The following is a 17109-nucleotide window of genomic DNA, read 5'->3' on the forward strand; positions in this document are numbered from 1 at the left end:
CTGTGTTAACTAGTGACGACTCCGTGCCCCGGTTTTTGTCCGCAACGATGGACAGTGAACGGGCAAAAACGGTGAGGGAGGGAGGAGCGCCCTTCTCAAATCGAACAGTAATCTGCACCGCTCGGTCATATTGTCAACAAGGCAGCATAGTGCATCGTTCAAAAACATCTCTTTAAAATAAAATATATGTTTGAATTTTTCAAACTAGTTTTAATTGGAAAGGCAGATATAGCGTTTTTATAAAAAGCAATCACTTTTGCATGTGAAAACACATAATCCTATTCATTACTCCACGTGCTTAATCTAGCCTAGCCCTAAACTATGTCACTCGGGTTTTTTGTGTACCGATTTCGCCGTGAGTTTTGAACGGGGACCTGGATTATGCCTGAGAGATAAAAAATAGCCCTGTTCCAAAACAAATGCAATCACTTTTCACCCAGTGCAAACTACCCACCGGGGTAACCCGGGCCTGATAATCGTATCCCCTCGTTGGATTGTTTCTGGGAGTGGTCACCGACCCATTTTCAAAGATCTATACATCTGGCTAAACAATCCTCCAATGCAAACATCCCTACTGTAGTTACCAGGTAGCCTGTCCACGTTGGCATATCGCCACTACTACAGTAGATGGCAATAATACGCAGAGGCACATTGTAGTTAGCACGCTAGAAGAAGACATGGACCTAGCTAGCCTGTGGACTCATCTGCATTGTTGTATGAATAATTGAAAGACAACTTGGAATGTGTTCTTGAAATATCCTTTGAAACATTCATAATGATGCTCCAGCTATTGGTAGATCGGATTTGGCCGGATTCGCGTTAGCGCCGTAATATCTTCTTGTCTTTGTTCAATACTTTTAAACGCAACATAGCTGATAAGGCTTGTTGTTTACTTCTAGTAACTTGTCACTGTTGATCTGGCTAGCAAACTAGGCCACCTAATTGACAACACAACTTGCTAACCGACCAGTTAGCCTTGTGCGTTGTAGATACATCAGGTACGTTTCTGTAATACAATACATTAGCAAGCTATTGCATTCGTTATCTTCCCGGTCACAAGCTATGGGTTGCTACTAGTTGTTGTGTGGGTAGCTGGCTAGTTTAGCTTTCTAGCTATCTACCACAGCAACTGTTGCAATCACAACAATGTAATGATAGGTTAGCTGAACACAGTGCCTGAGGTTGTTAGGTTATTGTTGCCAGACCTGAGGACAGGACCTGTGTTCCAAATTCATGCTTTTGACATGTATGAACAACTGTTACGCGAGTGTTTCTGGTCTGAACCTAAATAATAACTTTCAGAAATGGTTACTCAACAACAAAAGTGACCTGCTATTGTATACCCCTGCATAATGAAGTTCATATAAATTACAATAGATCCATCCATTTCATGTTGCAGATGATTTTGTTTAGTGTGTAGTGTGCAGGGGAGAGATGGGCAGCCGGTTACATACCTCCTCCCAGGATCCTGAGGAACCAGTTGAGACTACATGTGCCAGTGGCAAGCATGGATGTGAATGCAGAAAGAGGAAACGGACTGCACACTGCGACTGCGACAGTGAGCCTGATGAAGAAGACGTCTTATTGGACACACCACGGAGGTGAGAAGTCACACACATCACACTGGAAATACACACAATTTCACAAACCAACAGAGACAGCAGGCCAGAGTAAGAGACAAACACACTTATAGAACAGGTGAGGTATTCACATATCTTTCATGTCTTTCATATGGCCAGCCTGTGTCTAACCTTGGCCTGCGTTGTTCTGGTTTGTTTTGGAACTGTTACAGGAAGAAGCTGAAAAGCACATCTAAGTACATATATCAGACCTTGTTCTTGAACGGGGAGAACAGTGACATCCGCATCTGTGCCCTGGGGCAGGAGTGGAACCTGCACAAAGTGTACCTGTGCCAGGTTAGTGCATTGTTCTGTGTACACTACACACTTTATTAGGCCGTCATTGTAAATAAGATTTTTTTTTAAAACTGACTTGCCTAGTTAAATAAAGGTTAAATAAAAATGATCTACAATGCCTGTGACTCATCCCCCCACCCCATGATGTTCTTATTTATGTAGTCAGGGTATTTCTCCAGCATGTTCAGCGGCTCCTGGAAGGAGTCCAACATGATGGTCATTCCATTAGAGATCCCAGACCAGAACATCGACACAGAGGGTGAGGACTTCAGTCACTGCCAGGAATAAAACACTAAAAATTGCTTTGTTTATGTCACTGAACTCCTTTTTTGCAGTTACTATACACATTTATCTTGATTTTCTCCGTGTGTGTGTGTGTAGCTCTGCAGGTAGTGTTTGGATCTCTGTACCGGGATGATGTTCTGATCAAGCCCAGCAGGGTCGTCAGTATCCTAGCAGTAGCTTGTATGCTCCAACTGGTCAGTAGATTATCATCATATCACACTACAGGATCTTTACATGGAATGTTGAGATGATGGTGATATGTGTGAGTTGGAAGTTGAACTTGCTGGAATGCAATTTACTGAACGAGAATAGATGACCAAAGGCCATAATATGCCTGTGTGTCTTTGAAGGATGGTCTGATCCAGCAGTGTGGTGAGACCATGAAGGAGAACGTTGGTGTCAAAACTGTGTGTGTCTACTACTCCTCTGCCAGCATCTACGGCCTTGACTCTGTCATGAAGAAGTAAGCCCCATCATTACATTCCTATTGAGTAATATTAGTTAATCGAATAATACAGTTGTTCTTGTTCTTATCACTCTACATGCATATGCTTGTGTGTCTCCTGCAGGTGTCTGGAATGGCTCCTCAATAACCTCATGACCCATCAGAATGTTGACCTCATGAAGGAGCTGGGGTGTGTATCTTCAATGTTTTCCTATTTTTCCATAGAATTTATACATACTCATAATAGTCTAAGTGTTGTGTGGTTGGTGTCAGTGAGCAGCGTGTTTTTCTGTGCTGTATTTGCAGAGTGGATGTGATCGAACTGCTGATCCAGTCGTCTGACCTATTCGTCATGCAGGTGGAGATGGATGTCTACACCGCTCTGAAAAAGGTACTACTGTAACTGCCTTTGGGACAGTTTCTAAAGGCTGTTTTTGTAGACCGTTGACTTATCTCCCCTTCCCTATCCCTTCTCTCTCATTCATACCCTCTCTTTGTAACTCTCTCCTCAGTGGATGTTCCTGCAGTTCAATCCATCCTGGGACGGTCCCATCAAGCAGCTGCTGGCTGATGCCGACGCCTGGCTTTGCAAACGCAGGACTGGTACGTTCTGTTCCACAGGGCATGTCCACAGCTAGCTACACACCTATCTGAACACAGGGCTGTAGAATATACACACAGACACTGACTGACCAGTCTTTTCTAATGGCTCTTATGTGCATGCTGTTGCAGAGATGGGAGAGGAGGAGCCCTTTTTAAAAGCAGAGGACGGCGCCCCCTTTACTCCTGTCTTTAGACAAGTGCGCCTTCAATACATCATCAATGACTTGGCTTCCGCACGCATCCTGGAGAGAGACAACATTCTCCCACCCGGTAAGGGTGATGATTCGGATAGTGATTTATGTTTCACATTCACTTGTGACATTTTTAGTAGTCATTTTTATTTCCTCTGTAAAACTCCTCATACCAGATTAGCTGACCTCCGTGTACAAGAGCCAGTGGTTTGCCATGCTACGGACAGAGCACGACAATGACAATGGGTGAGAACTGGAGCTCCAAACCAGCAACATCACTCCATGACAACATTCATTCTGTGATTTTCAGTGACTGAAAATATATTTTTGCTTGTATAGTAAGGCGTGTGTTGTTGTGTGTTTGTAGCCCACAGGATGCCAACAAGGAGGAGTTTGAGTCAAGTAGTATGCAATGTGGCAGGAAACTGACCAAAGATGGTGATGTGAGTCAGACTATTAGTCTCTGTGTAATAAGGACATCAATCACACTATAAGAACTTCAAACAAAACATCACAAAAGAGAATGTTTTAACTTTATATTCTCAGTACTGTTGGCGTTGAACAGGCTTCAACTTTGGCTTTGACCTGCTGGTGACCTACACCAACCGCTTCATAGTGTTCAAGAGGAATACACTGAGCCAGCCATGTGGGGGAGCTGTGAGTATGCAGCCTCGGAGGCATCTAGCATACCGGTTAGTGTTCCAATCTGCTGACACGACCTAGGCTGTGGTCAGCACAACACACATAGCTACAGATTTCAAATGTAGGCATTGCATTGTGTGTGGAGTAGTAATGATATGTTTATGTTCTGTATAACTGCCATGTTTTATTTTTTTATTTCACCTTTATTTAACCAGGTAGGCTAGTTGAGAACAAGTTCTCATTTGCAACTGCGACTTGGCCAAGATAAAGCATAGCAATTCAACACATACAACAACACAGAGTTACACATGGAATAAACAAAACATAGTCAATAAAACAGTAGAACAAAAGAAAACAAAAGTCTATATACAGTGAGTGCAAATGAGGTAAGATAAGGGAGTTAAGGCAATAAATAGGCCATGGTGGCAAAGTAATTACAATATAGCAATTAAACACTGGAATGGTAGCTGTGCAGAAGATGAATGTGCAAGTGGAGATACTGGGGTGCAAAGGAGCAAGATAAATGCAGTACGGGGATGAGGTATGTAGATAGATGGGCTGTTTACAGATGGGCTATGTACAGATGGGCTATGTGCAGTGATCTGTGAGCTGCTCTGACAGTTGGTGCTTAAAGCTAGTGAGGGAGATACAGTGCCTTGCGAAAGTATTCGGCCCCCTTGAACTTTGCGACCTTTTGCCACATTTCAGGGTTCAAACATAAAGATATAAAACTGTATTTTTTTGTGAAGAATCAACAACAAGTGGGACACAATCATGAAGTGGAACGACATTTATTGGATATTTCAAACTCTTTTAACAAATCAAAAACTGAAAAATTGGGCGTGCAAAATTATTCAGCCCCTTTACTTTCAGTGCAGCAAACTCTCTCCAGAAGTTCAGTGAGGATCTCTGAATGATCCAATGTTGACCTAAATGACTAATGATGATAAATACAATCCACCTGTGTGTAATCAAGTCTCCGTATAAATGCACCTGCACTGTGATAGTCTCAGAGGTCCGTTAAAAGCGCAGAGAGCATCATGAAGAACAAGGAACACACCAGGCAGGTCCGAGATACTGTTGTGAAGAAGTTTAAAGCCGGATTTGGATACAAAAAGATTTCCCAAGCTTTAAACATCCCAAGGAGCACTGTGCAAGCGATAATATTGAAATGGAAGGAGTATCAGACCACTGCAAATCTACCAAGACCTGGCCGTCCCTCTAAACGTTCAGCTCATACAAGACAAGACTGATCAGAGATGCAGCCAAGAGGCCCATGATCACTCTGGATGAACTGCAGAGATCTACAGCTGAGGTGGGAGACTCTGTCCATAGGACAACAATCAGTCGTATATTGCACAAATCTGGCCTTTATGGAAGAGTGGCAAGAAGAAAGCCATTTCTTAAAGATATCCATAAAAAGTGTAGTTTAAAGTTTGCCACAAGCCACCTGGGAGACACACCAAACATGTGGAAGAAGGTGCTCTGGTCAGATGAAACCAAAATTGAACTTTTTGGCAACAATGCAAAACGTTATGTTTGGCGTAAAAGCAACACAGCTGAACACACCATCCCCACTGTCAAACATGGTGGTGGCAGCATCATGGTTTGGGCCTGCTTTTCTTCAGCAGGGACAGGGAAGATGGTTAAAATTGATGGGAAGATGGATGGAGCCAAATACAGGACCATTCTGGAAGAAAACCTGATGGAGTCTGCAAAAGACCTGAGACTGGGATGGAGATTTGTCTTCCAACAAGACAATGATCCAAAACATAAAGCAAAATCTACAATGGAATGGTTCAAAAATAAACATATCCAGGTGTTAGAATGGCCAAGTCAAAGTCCAGACCTGAATCCAATCGAGAATCTGTGGAAAGAACTGAAAACTGCTGTTCACAAATGCTCTCCATCCAACCTCACTGAGCTCGAGCTGTTTTGCAAGGAGGAATGGGAAAAAATTTCAGTCTCTCGATGTGCAAAACTGATAGAGACATACCCCAAGCGACTTACAGCTGTAATCGCAGCAAAAGGTGGCACTCCAAAGTATTAACTTAAGGGGGCTGAATAATTTTGCACGCCCAATTTTTCAGTTTTTAATTTGTTAAAAAAGTTTGAAATATCCATTAAATGTCGTTCCACTTCATGATTGTGTCCCACTTGTTGTTGATTCTTCACAAAAAAAATACAGTTTTATATCTTTATGTTTGAAGCCTGAAATGTGGCAAAAGGTCGCAAAGTTCAAGGGGGCCGAATACTTTCGCAAGGCACTGTATGAGTCTCCAGCTTCAGAGATTTTTGCAGTTCGTTCCATTCATTGGCAGCAGAGAACTGGAAGGAAAGACGACCAAAGGAGTAATTGGCTTTTGGGGGTGACCAGTGAGATATACCTGCTGGAGCGCGTGCTACGAGTGGGTGCTGCTTATGGTGACCAGTGAGCTGAGATAAGGCGGGGCCTTACCTAGCAGAGACTTGTAGATAACCTTTAGCCAGTGGGTTTGGCGACGAGTATGAAGCGAGGGCCAACCAACGAGAGCGTACAGGTCGCAATGGTGGGTAGTGTATGGGGATTTGGTGACAAAACAGATGGCACTGTGATAGACTGCATCCAGTTTGTTGAGTATTTGATTTACCTGTGTTCTACCAGGCCTGACTAGCCCCTCACATCTCACTCAATGTTTCTCCCTCGCCCTGTTCAGGTTACGCCTGGCTTCCTTTGATAACAGTGGTAAACTGGTGTGTAGTCGATCCACTGGTTACCAGCTACTCACCCTGGAGAAAGACCAGGTCAGTCCCACAGTATCCGGTCTGGAGTGTGAAGTTACTGCGTATTAACTCAGCTACTGCGTAGCAACTCAGCGGTGCATAAAAGCCCTGGTCTGCTTTAGAAAGCTTTTGTAAATTACGATCACCAGAACTGCCGTTTTGGGATCTAAAATTGGTTTATTATGATCAAGTTCAATCCCCACTGTGAATTATTTTAAAGTTAACTGAAAATCAAGATATTTAATTAAATAGTGATCCATTGACTACTACATTTGTTGTGCTGACAAATGTATTGGACTCCATAGACTTAAGGTTGACTTTCAGGCATGATGAAATCGACCATGATCCTTTGCTAGTTACGGCCATTTTCACCATGATCCTTTGCAATTACATTTTTTTGGGGGGGAGCATTCAGCCCCATTCAGCAATATTGCGCGTTTCGAATATTTCCGGCTTCATTACGCCATCAGAAGTTTTCCATAGGAAAACGTGGAATGACGTCAGCGCTATCACTATCTACTGGTTTTAATGTCTATTGGTCAGTCAGACCACACGTAATCCACATGTTCTGAAACTTTCCTCCCCTCTTGAAATGAACACATCACTATATAAGTATTGCCTGAATCGGACCATATAACTATTGCTGTACGTTCTGTGCTCCCCCTATTTCTTATTCTCTCGCTCTTTATTTTCTTCCTACCAGGAGTATGTGGTGATGAACCTGGACAGTCGGCTGTTGTCCTTCCCCCTCTACGTGTGCTGTAACTTCCAGTACACATCTCCTCATATGGACCGCTGTCCTGATTCCCCTGAACCAGAGAGCAGCGCCCGCAGTGTATCCTGATGCCAGCTCCACACCATCAGCCCAGTTCCCTTACCACTCCCCTTTATAATATAGGCTAATCCTATCCTTGCCCCACACCCGCATCTTCCATGGCCCCTCTCTGACATCCTGGCCTCAAACTGTGGCCCACAGCTTCTACCCCCCAAACACAACCCTGGCATCTGCATGCTCTACAGCTCAGTCTAGTGTGTTTTGGGATACGTTGTTCGTTTAAAAAATATATTTTTAATTCTTCGGCTTTCATTTTATAATATTTTTTTATAACATTCATAAATTTTTTTGTATTATTTATTTAACATTTTTTTTAAGAAAAAGTGAAGAAGAAAAAACTTGTCCACACCAGTGGGCTGTGGTGCTATCAGCAGCGTGTGCCCTTCTCTTGTCTCTCACAGGAAATGATCTGTTACTATTTCTGTACATCCATTACTATCCTAATTAAGAGTAAGTCGGCCACTATAGTAGTGTCCAAATTAGGTTTGAATTTCAAATACCCACGGCTGAAAATGGTGCTGTTTTTGCTAGTGGAAATACATTTTAAAGTTTGGTACGGATAGCCCTCCTACGTATTTCCATCTTAACAAACTTGCAAAGGGGGAAAGACGTAGGAGGACTATCCGTACCAAACTTTAAATTGTATTTACAGGCACTAGCATTTCATCCCATCCTTAATTGGTTTAGACATGAATCTTCCGCCCCCTGGCTGAGTATAAAGATACAAATTGTGTCTCCTATTGTCCTGGAAGAGGTGGTCTTACTGATACAGCCCTTAAACTATGCTTTGGTCCTATTATTGCTCACACCATTTCTATTTGGTGGAAAATTTGAAGAAAACATTTTGGAATCAAAATGACATGCCCATACTACTCTCAAATTTCGCAATAATGCCTTGCGATCTGGAGGGCAGCCATTTGCATCCACCATTGGTCCAAATGTGGAATCCATACCCTTGCTGATATTATGGACAGTAATGGTTTGAGAACATTCCACGATTTGAAACATAACATTACCAGGCAACTAATTTCCCATATTTACAACTTAGGTCTTCTATGTTGGCCTATAGAGGCCCTTGGGGAAACCCTGCTACCAAACCATCCAATGATGGGATTTACAAATGATCTGGGCTCCCGAAAGGACTGATCTCTATGAACTCAGCAAAAAAAAGAAACGTCCTCTCACTGTCAACTGCATTTATTTTCAGCAAACTTAACGTGTAAATATTTGAATTAACATAAGATTCAACTGAGACAAACTGAACAAGTTCCACAGACATGTAACTATCAGAAATTGAATAATGTGTCCCTGAACAAAGGGGGGGTCAAAATCAAAAGTAACAATCAGTATCTGGCGTGGCCACCAGCTGCATTAAGTACTGCAGTGCATCTTCTCCTCGTGGACTGCACCAGATTTGCCAGTTCTTGCTGTGAGATGTTACCCCACTCTTCCACAAAGGCACCTGCAAGTTCCCAGACATTTCGGGTGGGAATGGCCCTAGCCCTCCGATCCAACAGGTCCCAGACGTGCTCAATGGGATTGAGATCCGGGCTCTTCGCTGGCCATGGCAGAACACTGACAGTCCTGTCTTGCAGGAAATCAAGCACAGAATGAGCAGTATGGCTGGTCGCATTGTCATGCTGGAGGGTCATGTCAGGATGAACCTGCAGGAAGGGTACCACATGAGGGAGGAGGTGAGGACCTGCATTACAACAAGCTTACAAGTCCTCAGTCCAGCCTCTCAGCCTATTGCGGACAGTCTGAGCACTGATGGAGGGATTGTGTGTTCCTGGTATAACGGGCAATTGTTTTTGCCATCCTGTCCCGCAGGTGTGATGTCCGGATGTACCGATCCTGTGCAGGTGTTGTTACACGTGATCTGTCACTGCCAGGACGATCAGCTGTCCGTCCTGTAGTGCTGTATTAGGCGTCTCACAGTACGGACATTGCAATTTATTGCCCTGGCCACATCTGCAGTCCTCATGCCTCCTTGTAGCATGCCTACGACGTGTTCTTGCAGATGAGCAGGGACCCTGGGCATCTTTCTATTGGTGTTTTTCAGAGTCAGTAGAAAGGCCTCTTAGTGTCCTAAGTTTTCATAACTGTAACCTTAATTGCCTACCGTATGTAAAATGTTAGTGTCACAGGTGCATGTTCATTAATTGTTTATGGGTCATTGAACAAGCATGGGAAACAGTGTTTAAACCCTTTAAAATGAAGATCTGTGAAGTTATTTGGATTTTTATGAATTATCTTTGAAAGACAGGGTCCTGAAGAAAGGATGTTTCTTTTTTGCTGAGTTTATAACTTTAGGAAGCTCATATTCTGAGCGAGCCATTAAAAAAGAATGGTTCACAGATATAAGTGAATCTGAACAACCCTTTATCTGGAACAGAATATGGAAAAATATGACCTTGGCATCCCGTAATCCGAACCATCAATTTATACATTTTAAGATTGTCCGCAGACTATTTTACACCAAAAAAATGTTTTATGATGAAATTGGCCCAAACTGCCAACTGTTCACTGTGTCCCCTAAATCAGGTAGGCACATTCCTTCATATGATGTGGGACTGCCCTGCAGTTAAATGCTTCTGGGACAAAGTTACAAAATGTATTTCGAAGTGCATGAATGTAAATATTCCATGCTTTGCATCTACTATATTACTTAACGATGAATGCCCCTTGAATCTCTCAATCAGAGATGATTACTGGTAGCAGGCAGCACAGCAGCAAAAAAAAATGTTGGCTCTTAGATGGCTGTCACCTCCCTCTCTCCCAATTCTCCAGTGGATACAATTACTATTAGAAGTTATAACATGCCCTTTCCATGACATAGACTGACAAGGTGAATCTAGGTTAAAACTATGATCCCTTATTGATGCCACTTGTTAAATACACTTCAATCAGTGTAGATGAAGTGTGGGAGACAGGTAAAGAAGGATTTTCAAGCCTTGAGACAATTGAGTTATGGATTGTGTATGTGTGCCATTCAGAGGGTGAATGGGAAAGACAACATATACAAGTGCCTTTGAATGAGGTATGGTAGTAGGTGCCAGGTGCATTGGTTTGTGTCAAGAACTGAAACCTAGTGGGTTTTTCCACTCTCAGCAGTTTCCCGTGTGTATCAAGAATGGTCCACCCCTTTTGGGTGGTGCATTGGAGTCAACATGGGCCAGAATGCTTGTGGAACTGAACATTCAATTCTCTGGCAACAGCTCTGGTGGACATTCCTGCAGTCAGCATGCCAATTGTATGCTTCCGCAAAACTTGAGACATCTGTTGCATAGTGTTGTGTAACAAAACCACACATTTTAAAGTGTTCTTTGATTTTCCCCAGGACAAGGTATACCTGTGTAATGATCATGCCGTTTAATCAGCTTCTGTCAGGTGGATGGATTATCTTGGCAAAGTAGAAATGCTCATTAACAGGGATGTAAACAAATGTGTACAACATTTGAGAGAAATAAGCTTTCAATGCATATGTAACATTTCTGGGATCTGGGATTTTTTATTTCAGCTCATGAAACATGGGACCAACACTTTACATGTTGTGTTTGTATGTTTGTTTAGTGTACAGTACCAGTCAAAAGTTTGGAGACCGACTCATTCAAGGGTTTTTCTTTATTTTTACATTGTAGAATAACAGTGAAGACATCAAAACTATGAAATAACACACATGGAATAATGTAGTAACCAAAAAAAAGTTACATCAAAAAATATTTTATATTTGAGATTCTTCAAAGTAGCCACCCTTTGCATTGATTACAGCTTTTCCCACTTTGCATTCTCTCAACCATGAGGAAGGCTTTTCCAACAGTCTTGAAGGAGTTCCCACATATGCTGAGCACTTGTTGGCTGCTTTTCCATCACTCTGCGGTCCAACTCATCCCAAACCATCTCAATTGGGTTGAGGTAGGGTGATTGTGGAGGCCAGGTTATCTGATGCAGCACTCCATCACTCTCCTTCTCGGTCAAATAGCCCTTACACCTCCTGGAGGTGCGTTGGGTCATTTTCCTGTTGAAAAACACATTATAGTCCCACTAAGTGCAAACCAGATGGGATGGCGTATCACTGCAGAATGCTGTGGTAGCCATGCTGGTGAAGTGTGCCTTGAATTCTAAATAAATCACAACACCATCACACTTCCTTCTCCGTGCTTCACTGTGGGAACCACATGTGTGGAGATCATCCGTTCACCCACTCTACATCTCACAAAGACACAGCGGTTGGAACCAAAAATCTCAAATTTCTAATCTAATGTCCATTGCTCGTGTTTCTTGGCCCAATCAAGTCTATTCTTCTCATTGGTGTCATTTAGTGGTTTGTGCAGCAATTCGAACAGTTGATATTGAGATGTGCCTTTTGACTTGACTTTTTTTTTTTTTTACATTGTTTGCTTTCAGGCCCACAGGAAGGGGATGGTTGGGGAGGGTTTTCTCTGGTCACCAGGAGGGTGAATGTAAAAGCATCCTCAGTTGATAAAAATGTTTAGGGGGGGGCAATTTTTTTTTCAAACCATAGGTTTAATCTCAATTTTGGATATAATTGTAATAAACATGCCATAATATATTGTAAAGTGAGTTTGACAAATGTATTTATTTTGGCATAGCAGTATTGTAATGATCTACAGTGAAGGCTTACCTTTACACTTGTCTTTTTTTTAACCAGGCAAGTCAGTTAAGAACAAATTCTAATTTACAATGACGGCCTAGGAACAGTGGGTTAACTGCCTTATCCAGGGGCAGAACAGATTTTTACCTTGTCAGCTCGGGGAGTCGATCCTCCAACCTTTCAGTTACTGGCCCAATGCTCTAACTACTAGGCTACTCGTCTTTGCAGTCATTCATGATATGCTGTAACAGCCTCACAGATTTACTGTCAATTCATTATTTTTTTTACCATTGGTGTCTGTGCATCCATTTGTACATTATACAGAGATTATTCCACCATGCTTATCGTTATTAAAACCTGCATTTTCAAAAGCTGGATGTTAATAAGGTGTGTTTGGTGCATTACTATCAAGTTCAACTCTAGTGAAAAAGTTCTGATGAATTGCCAGAAGACACAGCTAGATAAAAGGAAAATTCAGGCTAAAAAGGCAATAAAAATGCAATTCCATCCGTTTTCACCATTTGCTTTCATTTTTATATAAAAACAGATATAGTGACGAGGGAAAGAATCACAGAACATGCATGGTTCCCACAAAACAAACAGCACAGAGATTGTGCTAGAGGAGAGAGGAACAGGTTGCAAATATTTAGAGCACTGAGGCAGAATACAGACTCCAATCATACAACAGCTAGGCTATCGGGACATGTAATAAATACCTTTACACACAGTTCACAGACACAGGAATTTTTGATGTTAGACAGTTCTGCTGAGTAAGTTTAGCTGGCCTGTCTGGTCTGTAAGTTCAACCAATAAACAGTAAGTGCTACAAAGACACAGAGTCAGTTTGCAGGGGATGTGTAGATTCTTCAGACTCTGAGCTGAGCTATATCCCCCACCCTCTCCGACAGCATGGACCTGATTAACCTTTTACCAGGACCCAAATCTCATTCCTGCAAGCTGTCCCTTTCCCTCACTGAGGCATTGGATCTGCCATTTATAACTCCCTCTTTTTCACTGTGATAATAACGAGCCATCTTTGAGTCTGCTGTTTATACTTCCTCTGTGTTATTTGAGTCAGATGACAGTCACTAAAGTATAGAGTCCAACCTGTCTCATGCATATGAAGTAAGCTGTTCCCTCCTCCTCACTGTGGAATAGAGTCCAGGTTCTCTTTGAGTCTGTGCGTCATGCTGGGGATCAGGTTGATGTGGTCGTCCACACAGCTTCCCACGCAGTTCTCCATCATGGCCCGCACGGCTGGCTCCTTGGCACCAGAGTCAAACAGGTCCCTGGCCTTGTCATTGCAATGCATGGTGCACCTGGTCAGCCGGTCCTGGGCATGAGGGAGACAGAATGTTAATCACAATCAATCACTACAAATTCTATGTATCAAATTCTATGTACACCACATGAAACTCACCTGAAACTTCTCTAGTTCATTGGTCACTAGTCCTTGGGCCTGCGCCAGAGGAGCGTGGCAGCGTTCAATACAATTGTGCACCTGCGACATGGAGTCTGTGGAGCGCTCACAGCACTCTGCACTGCACTTGAACATGAGTCCCTGGATACATTCACAAGAAAGATTTGAACTGTGCATCTGATATAAGCCTAAGTGTTGACAATAAAAGGTGGCAAATGATCTATGCCTGGAGAAAGAGGGTGATTTGTAAAACCAAAGTTTGTAGATAATGCACTGCACAATATACTGGATTGCATTGTATGTTTTGGACATAGCTGAAATTGCATTTCCATAACCACTTACTTGCATCTTGCGGATGTGGTCCCGTTCTAAACTTTGAACCATATCCTCTATGGTTTTCTGTACACGAGCTTGATGCGCCTCTGCCATTTCAAACGTTGCTCTCAGTAGCGTGGGTATTCAAACGGAATTCTAACTGTTAGAAGATACGGTTTGGCTACGTTGCAAAGCTAAATAACAGCCACACCAATGACATACAGTATGCTATTGCAAGATTCGCAAGCCTTGTTACATTACTGTTTCAAACTGTAGGTCACCTCCATGAAACCATGCCTCTTCGTTCTGGTGGCAATTACATCACATCCGCTCTAGCTTTCCGGCATTATCTTGGTAATTTCCGGTTCCAAATAAGGTCGCGATGTGTTAGTATAGATGTCTTTGACCGAAGTCCCCACTTAGTTTGAAGTCCAAACTTTAAACTTTTACAACACTGCTTATTCTATATATTTTTCTCAACGACTTTGACTAAATTACTAGTAAGATGAGTAAATAGCATGATGCGTTTTAAAGATCCTCTGTAAACTCGTAGTAAAACTCCTTGAGAATATTTTCCTCTACTGACTTTTGAAATGGTGAGCAGTGCACACTTATCAGTCCTTTCTAATTGTTTGATTTTAGCCAACTAAGTGGGGTGATATAGATGTTTTTAAAATTTCACACATTTTCATTTTTTGCCAATAACCATGAAAGACTGCTCCTCAAAATATCAACTGTGTGCTGCCCTTTGACCACAGACAGAGATATTTAAATACTTGATAGGTCTCTACTACCCATGTCACCACCAGCAGCAGGCTATGCTATCTGTCCTAAATTGACTCAGCAATTCACACAATCGTATTAAAGTGACATGTTTCTGACTACTGATCAGTTGTGAATGTAGCCTATGTTATTTTTGTCATTGAATGATGATTTCTTTACTCTCTACTCAGATGCCATTGCTTGGAAATAATTGAAAGGACATGATGATTTCGAAAACCCGGTAATCAGGGCACTCCTGTTCTTGGGACTCTAGAGTCAGCTTCAAAACTCAGAAATCCACCCAAGACGATAGGTAAACCAATCCCAGTCCAGACTCCACATTCCATTTTCTTTTTCAATGGCATCCAGTGAGGGAGGTTCAAAAACAATCATGAATTTAGTTCCATTGGTCCAGAGAGTATATATATTTCAGAGGACCCATATTTATGACACATTTTTTCACTTGTGAATGTATCATTTCACTCCCCTTGGATTTTGAATGACATTGTAGAGCTGTGGTTGGAGCGGGCATCGGTGGCACTGCAACAGCTTACTTCGTGAGACAGTGGTGAAGTTCGATGTGTTTGAGCCCGGCACTGTGGTGGTGGGTGGGGGGGGGACTGGCCACCCAGAACATCGGGGGCTATGAGTACGAGACAGGGGGGGGCGCAGTTCCTCAACCCTAAACCTGCACATGAAGCACTTCCTTGAAAAACTAGGTGAGACATGTTAGCCTATCAGAAATACACTTGTTTGTTCCTGCTGTACATGTGCACAGATGAACTAATATAACACTCATCTATATTTCTCCCCTGTTTATCTCAGGTCTCTCCCAGAGATGGGATGTCCCATGGAAAGGACCTTACCTTTGAAGAGAGTGACTGGTTTATTGTGAACTTTCTGCACCTGCTTCAGCAGTACAGGTTCAACTTCCTGCTGATGCAAATGTGGGTGGACAGTGTTCCGGACAAGTTCATGAGGTGAGACTTTAGTTTCTGCTACCTGTCTATTTACAGTACAGCAGTCAAAACCTTTAGTATGAAATAAATAATGAGAGAATGCTAATTGTAGGTAGGTGATGTTTTGATTCTTGTTTTTACAGAATCTACCAGCAGTTCACCAGTGTGGAGAAGCTCCTGCATGCAATGGGTGGTGACGGTTTCCTCACACTAGCCAATCAGATGCTGGAGGAGGCCATGTTGGGGGAGGACATTTCTCAGAGCTTCCTCAACGACGTCGTGGCACCTGTGAATTATGGCCAAAGTGTCCGCACCAGTGTTTTTTCAGGGTGCGTTTTTAACAAAAGACTTAAGTTCGATAAGTGGTTTTGAGTGCTCTTATGTGGCCATCCAATGAAAACTAGTGACAGGAAGTTCGTCCCTTTTTACTGACTCAGGTTTTTTCAAATTGTTGAGTCAAAAGAACAACTCATTTAGTTCATTTGATTCAGTATTTCCCAGAACACGCAGGACCCCCCTGAAACAATAATGATTCTACAAGCCTTGTTCACCATAGCACGGGTTTATTGGAGCTGTCATTTTGGACTAAGACTTATAAAAGTGTGTTTCTAACAATGTAGGCCTACATTTGTAATTGCTAGGCATACACATACAATATTTCTTGATACCTTTGAAATTAAGTCTATAGATGTGTCAGCGACCGGACTAGATTGTGGATGACTCTTGGCGGAATGCAATTGGGCGGGGCGGCAGGGTAGCCTAGTGGTTAGAGAGTTGGACTAGGAACCGGAAGGTTGCAAGTTCAAACCCCCGAGCTGACAAGGTCAGGGGCTGTCGTTCTGCCCCTGAACAGGCAGTTAACCCACTGTTCCTAGTCCATTGAAAATAATAATTTGTTCTTAACTGACTTGCCTGGTTAAATAAAGGTAAAATTAAAAAACATTAAAATTAAATTGCTTGACTGCCGTGAGGGATTAGTACAATATCGTTCGTTGCAGCCCCCCAAACAATGATTTGTTCTTGCGTTCAAGCTTGTTGAGCAGGCTCTATGTTTTGGTTCTACAAAGTTGTGTCCATCATAACATTCAATAATAAATTAATTGCAGTCATTCTTGCACCATGCAATCAATTATCAGTGTCTTTTTTCTTCTCTATGCTGCATTATACATTTTCCTGTGCACACTGATAGACAGTTGGTTGTCGGAGCACGTCTCCGGAGCCGCTGAGTCGGGGGAGCACTTATTAATCCTGCTGTATTCATTGCAGCCAGCAGGACAGACAAACAAACAACTCAAATGAACGATGAGTCAGTAAAAAGAGTAGTTCAGAAATAACTAATTGTTCACAAACTCACATCA

The 17109-nt window shown here is 42.5% G+C and overlaps 2 protein-coding genes and 1 pseudogene across 5 annotated transcripts; 2 read left to right on the forward strand and 1 right to left on the reverse strand.

Annotated features, from left to right (window-relative positions):
* The first annotated feature begins 60 nt into the window (after positions 1-60).
* LOC110509898 (germ cell-less protein-like 1) lies at positions 61-12675 on the forward strand. 3 transcript variants are annotated; one of them, XM_090226785.1, is made up of 15 exons: positions 61-1601; positions 1793-1916; positions 2079-2175; positions 2298-2395; positions 2552-2664; positions 2771-2836; positions 2953-3037; positions 3159-3249; positions 3379-3519; positions 3617-3686; positions 3808-3883; positions 3987-4132; positions 6779-6866; positions 7549-9374; positions 9511-12675. In XM_090226785.1, the coding sequence occupies exons 1-10, from the start codon at positions 1435-1437 to the stop codon at positions 3619-3621; spliced, it is 987 nt and encodes a 328-aa protein (XP_090082911.1). In that variant the 5' UTR covers positions 61-1434; the 3' UTR covers positions 3622-3686; positions 3808-3883; positions 3987-4132; positions 6779-6866; positions 7549-9374; positions 9511-12675. The 3 variants fall into 3 exon arrangements, with proteins under 3 accessions (XP_090082911.1, XP_090082912.1, XP_090082913.1); XM_090226786.1 differs by having other exon boundaries at positions 98-998; positions 1414-1601; positions 7549-12675; XM_090226787.1 differs by having other exon boundaries at positions 551-998; positions 1400-1601; positions 7549-12675.
* Positions 12676-12806: 131 nt separating this feature from the next.
* Positions 12807-14393, reverse strand: LOC110509895 (TIM double twin CX3C motif protein). Its single transcript, XM_021591092.3, has 3 exons — positions 14058-14393; positions 13716-13856; positions 12807-13628 (listed from the first exon to the last, which is right to left on the reverse strand). Exons 1-3 carry the CDS (start codon positions 14142-14144, stop codon positions 13440-13442), a joined length of 417 nt encoding a protein of 138 aa, XP_021446767.1. The 5' UTR covers positions 14145-14393; the 3' UTR covers positions 12807-13439.
* Positions 14394-15016: 623 nt separating this feature from the next.
* LOC110509896 (prenylcysteine oxidase 1-like) lies at positions 15017-16880 on the forward strand (annotated as a pseudogene). Its single transcript, XR_016493135.1, has 4 exons — positions 15017-15033; positions 15304-15511; positions 15618-15772; positions 15895-16880. The product of XR_016493135.1 is annotated as a prenylcysteine oxidase 1-like (transcript).
* The last annotated feature ends 229 nt before the right edge of the window (positions 16881-17109 follow it).

This window comes from Oncorhynchus mykiss, chromosome 29, assembly GCF_057628025.1.
Source record: "Oncorhynchus mykiss isolate SJ-2025 chromosome 29, ASM5762802v1, whole genome shotgun sequence".
Lineage (NCBI taxonomy): Eukaryota > Metazoa > Chordata > Actinopteri > Salmoniformes > Salmonidae > Oncorhynchus > Oncorhynchus mykiss.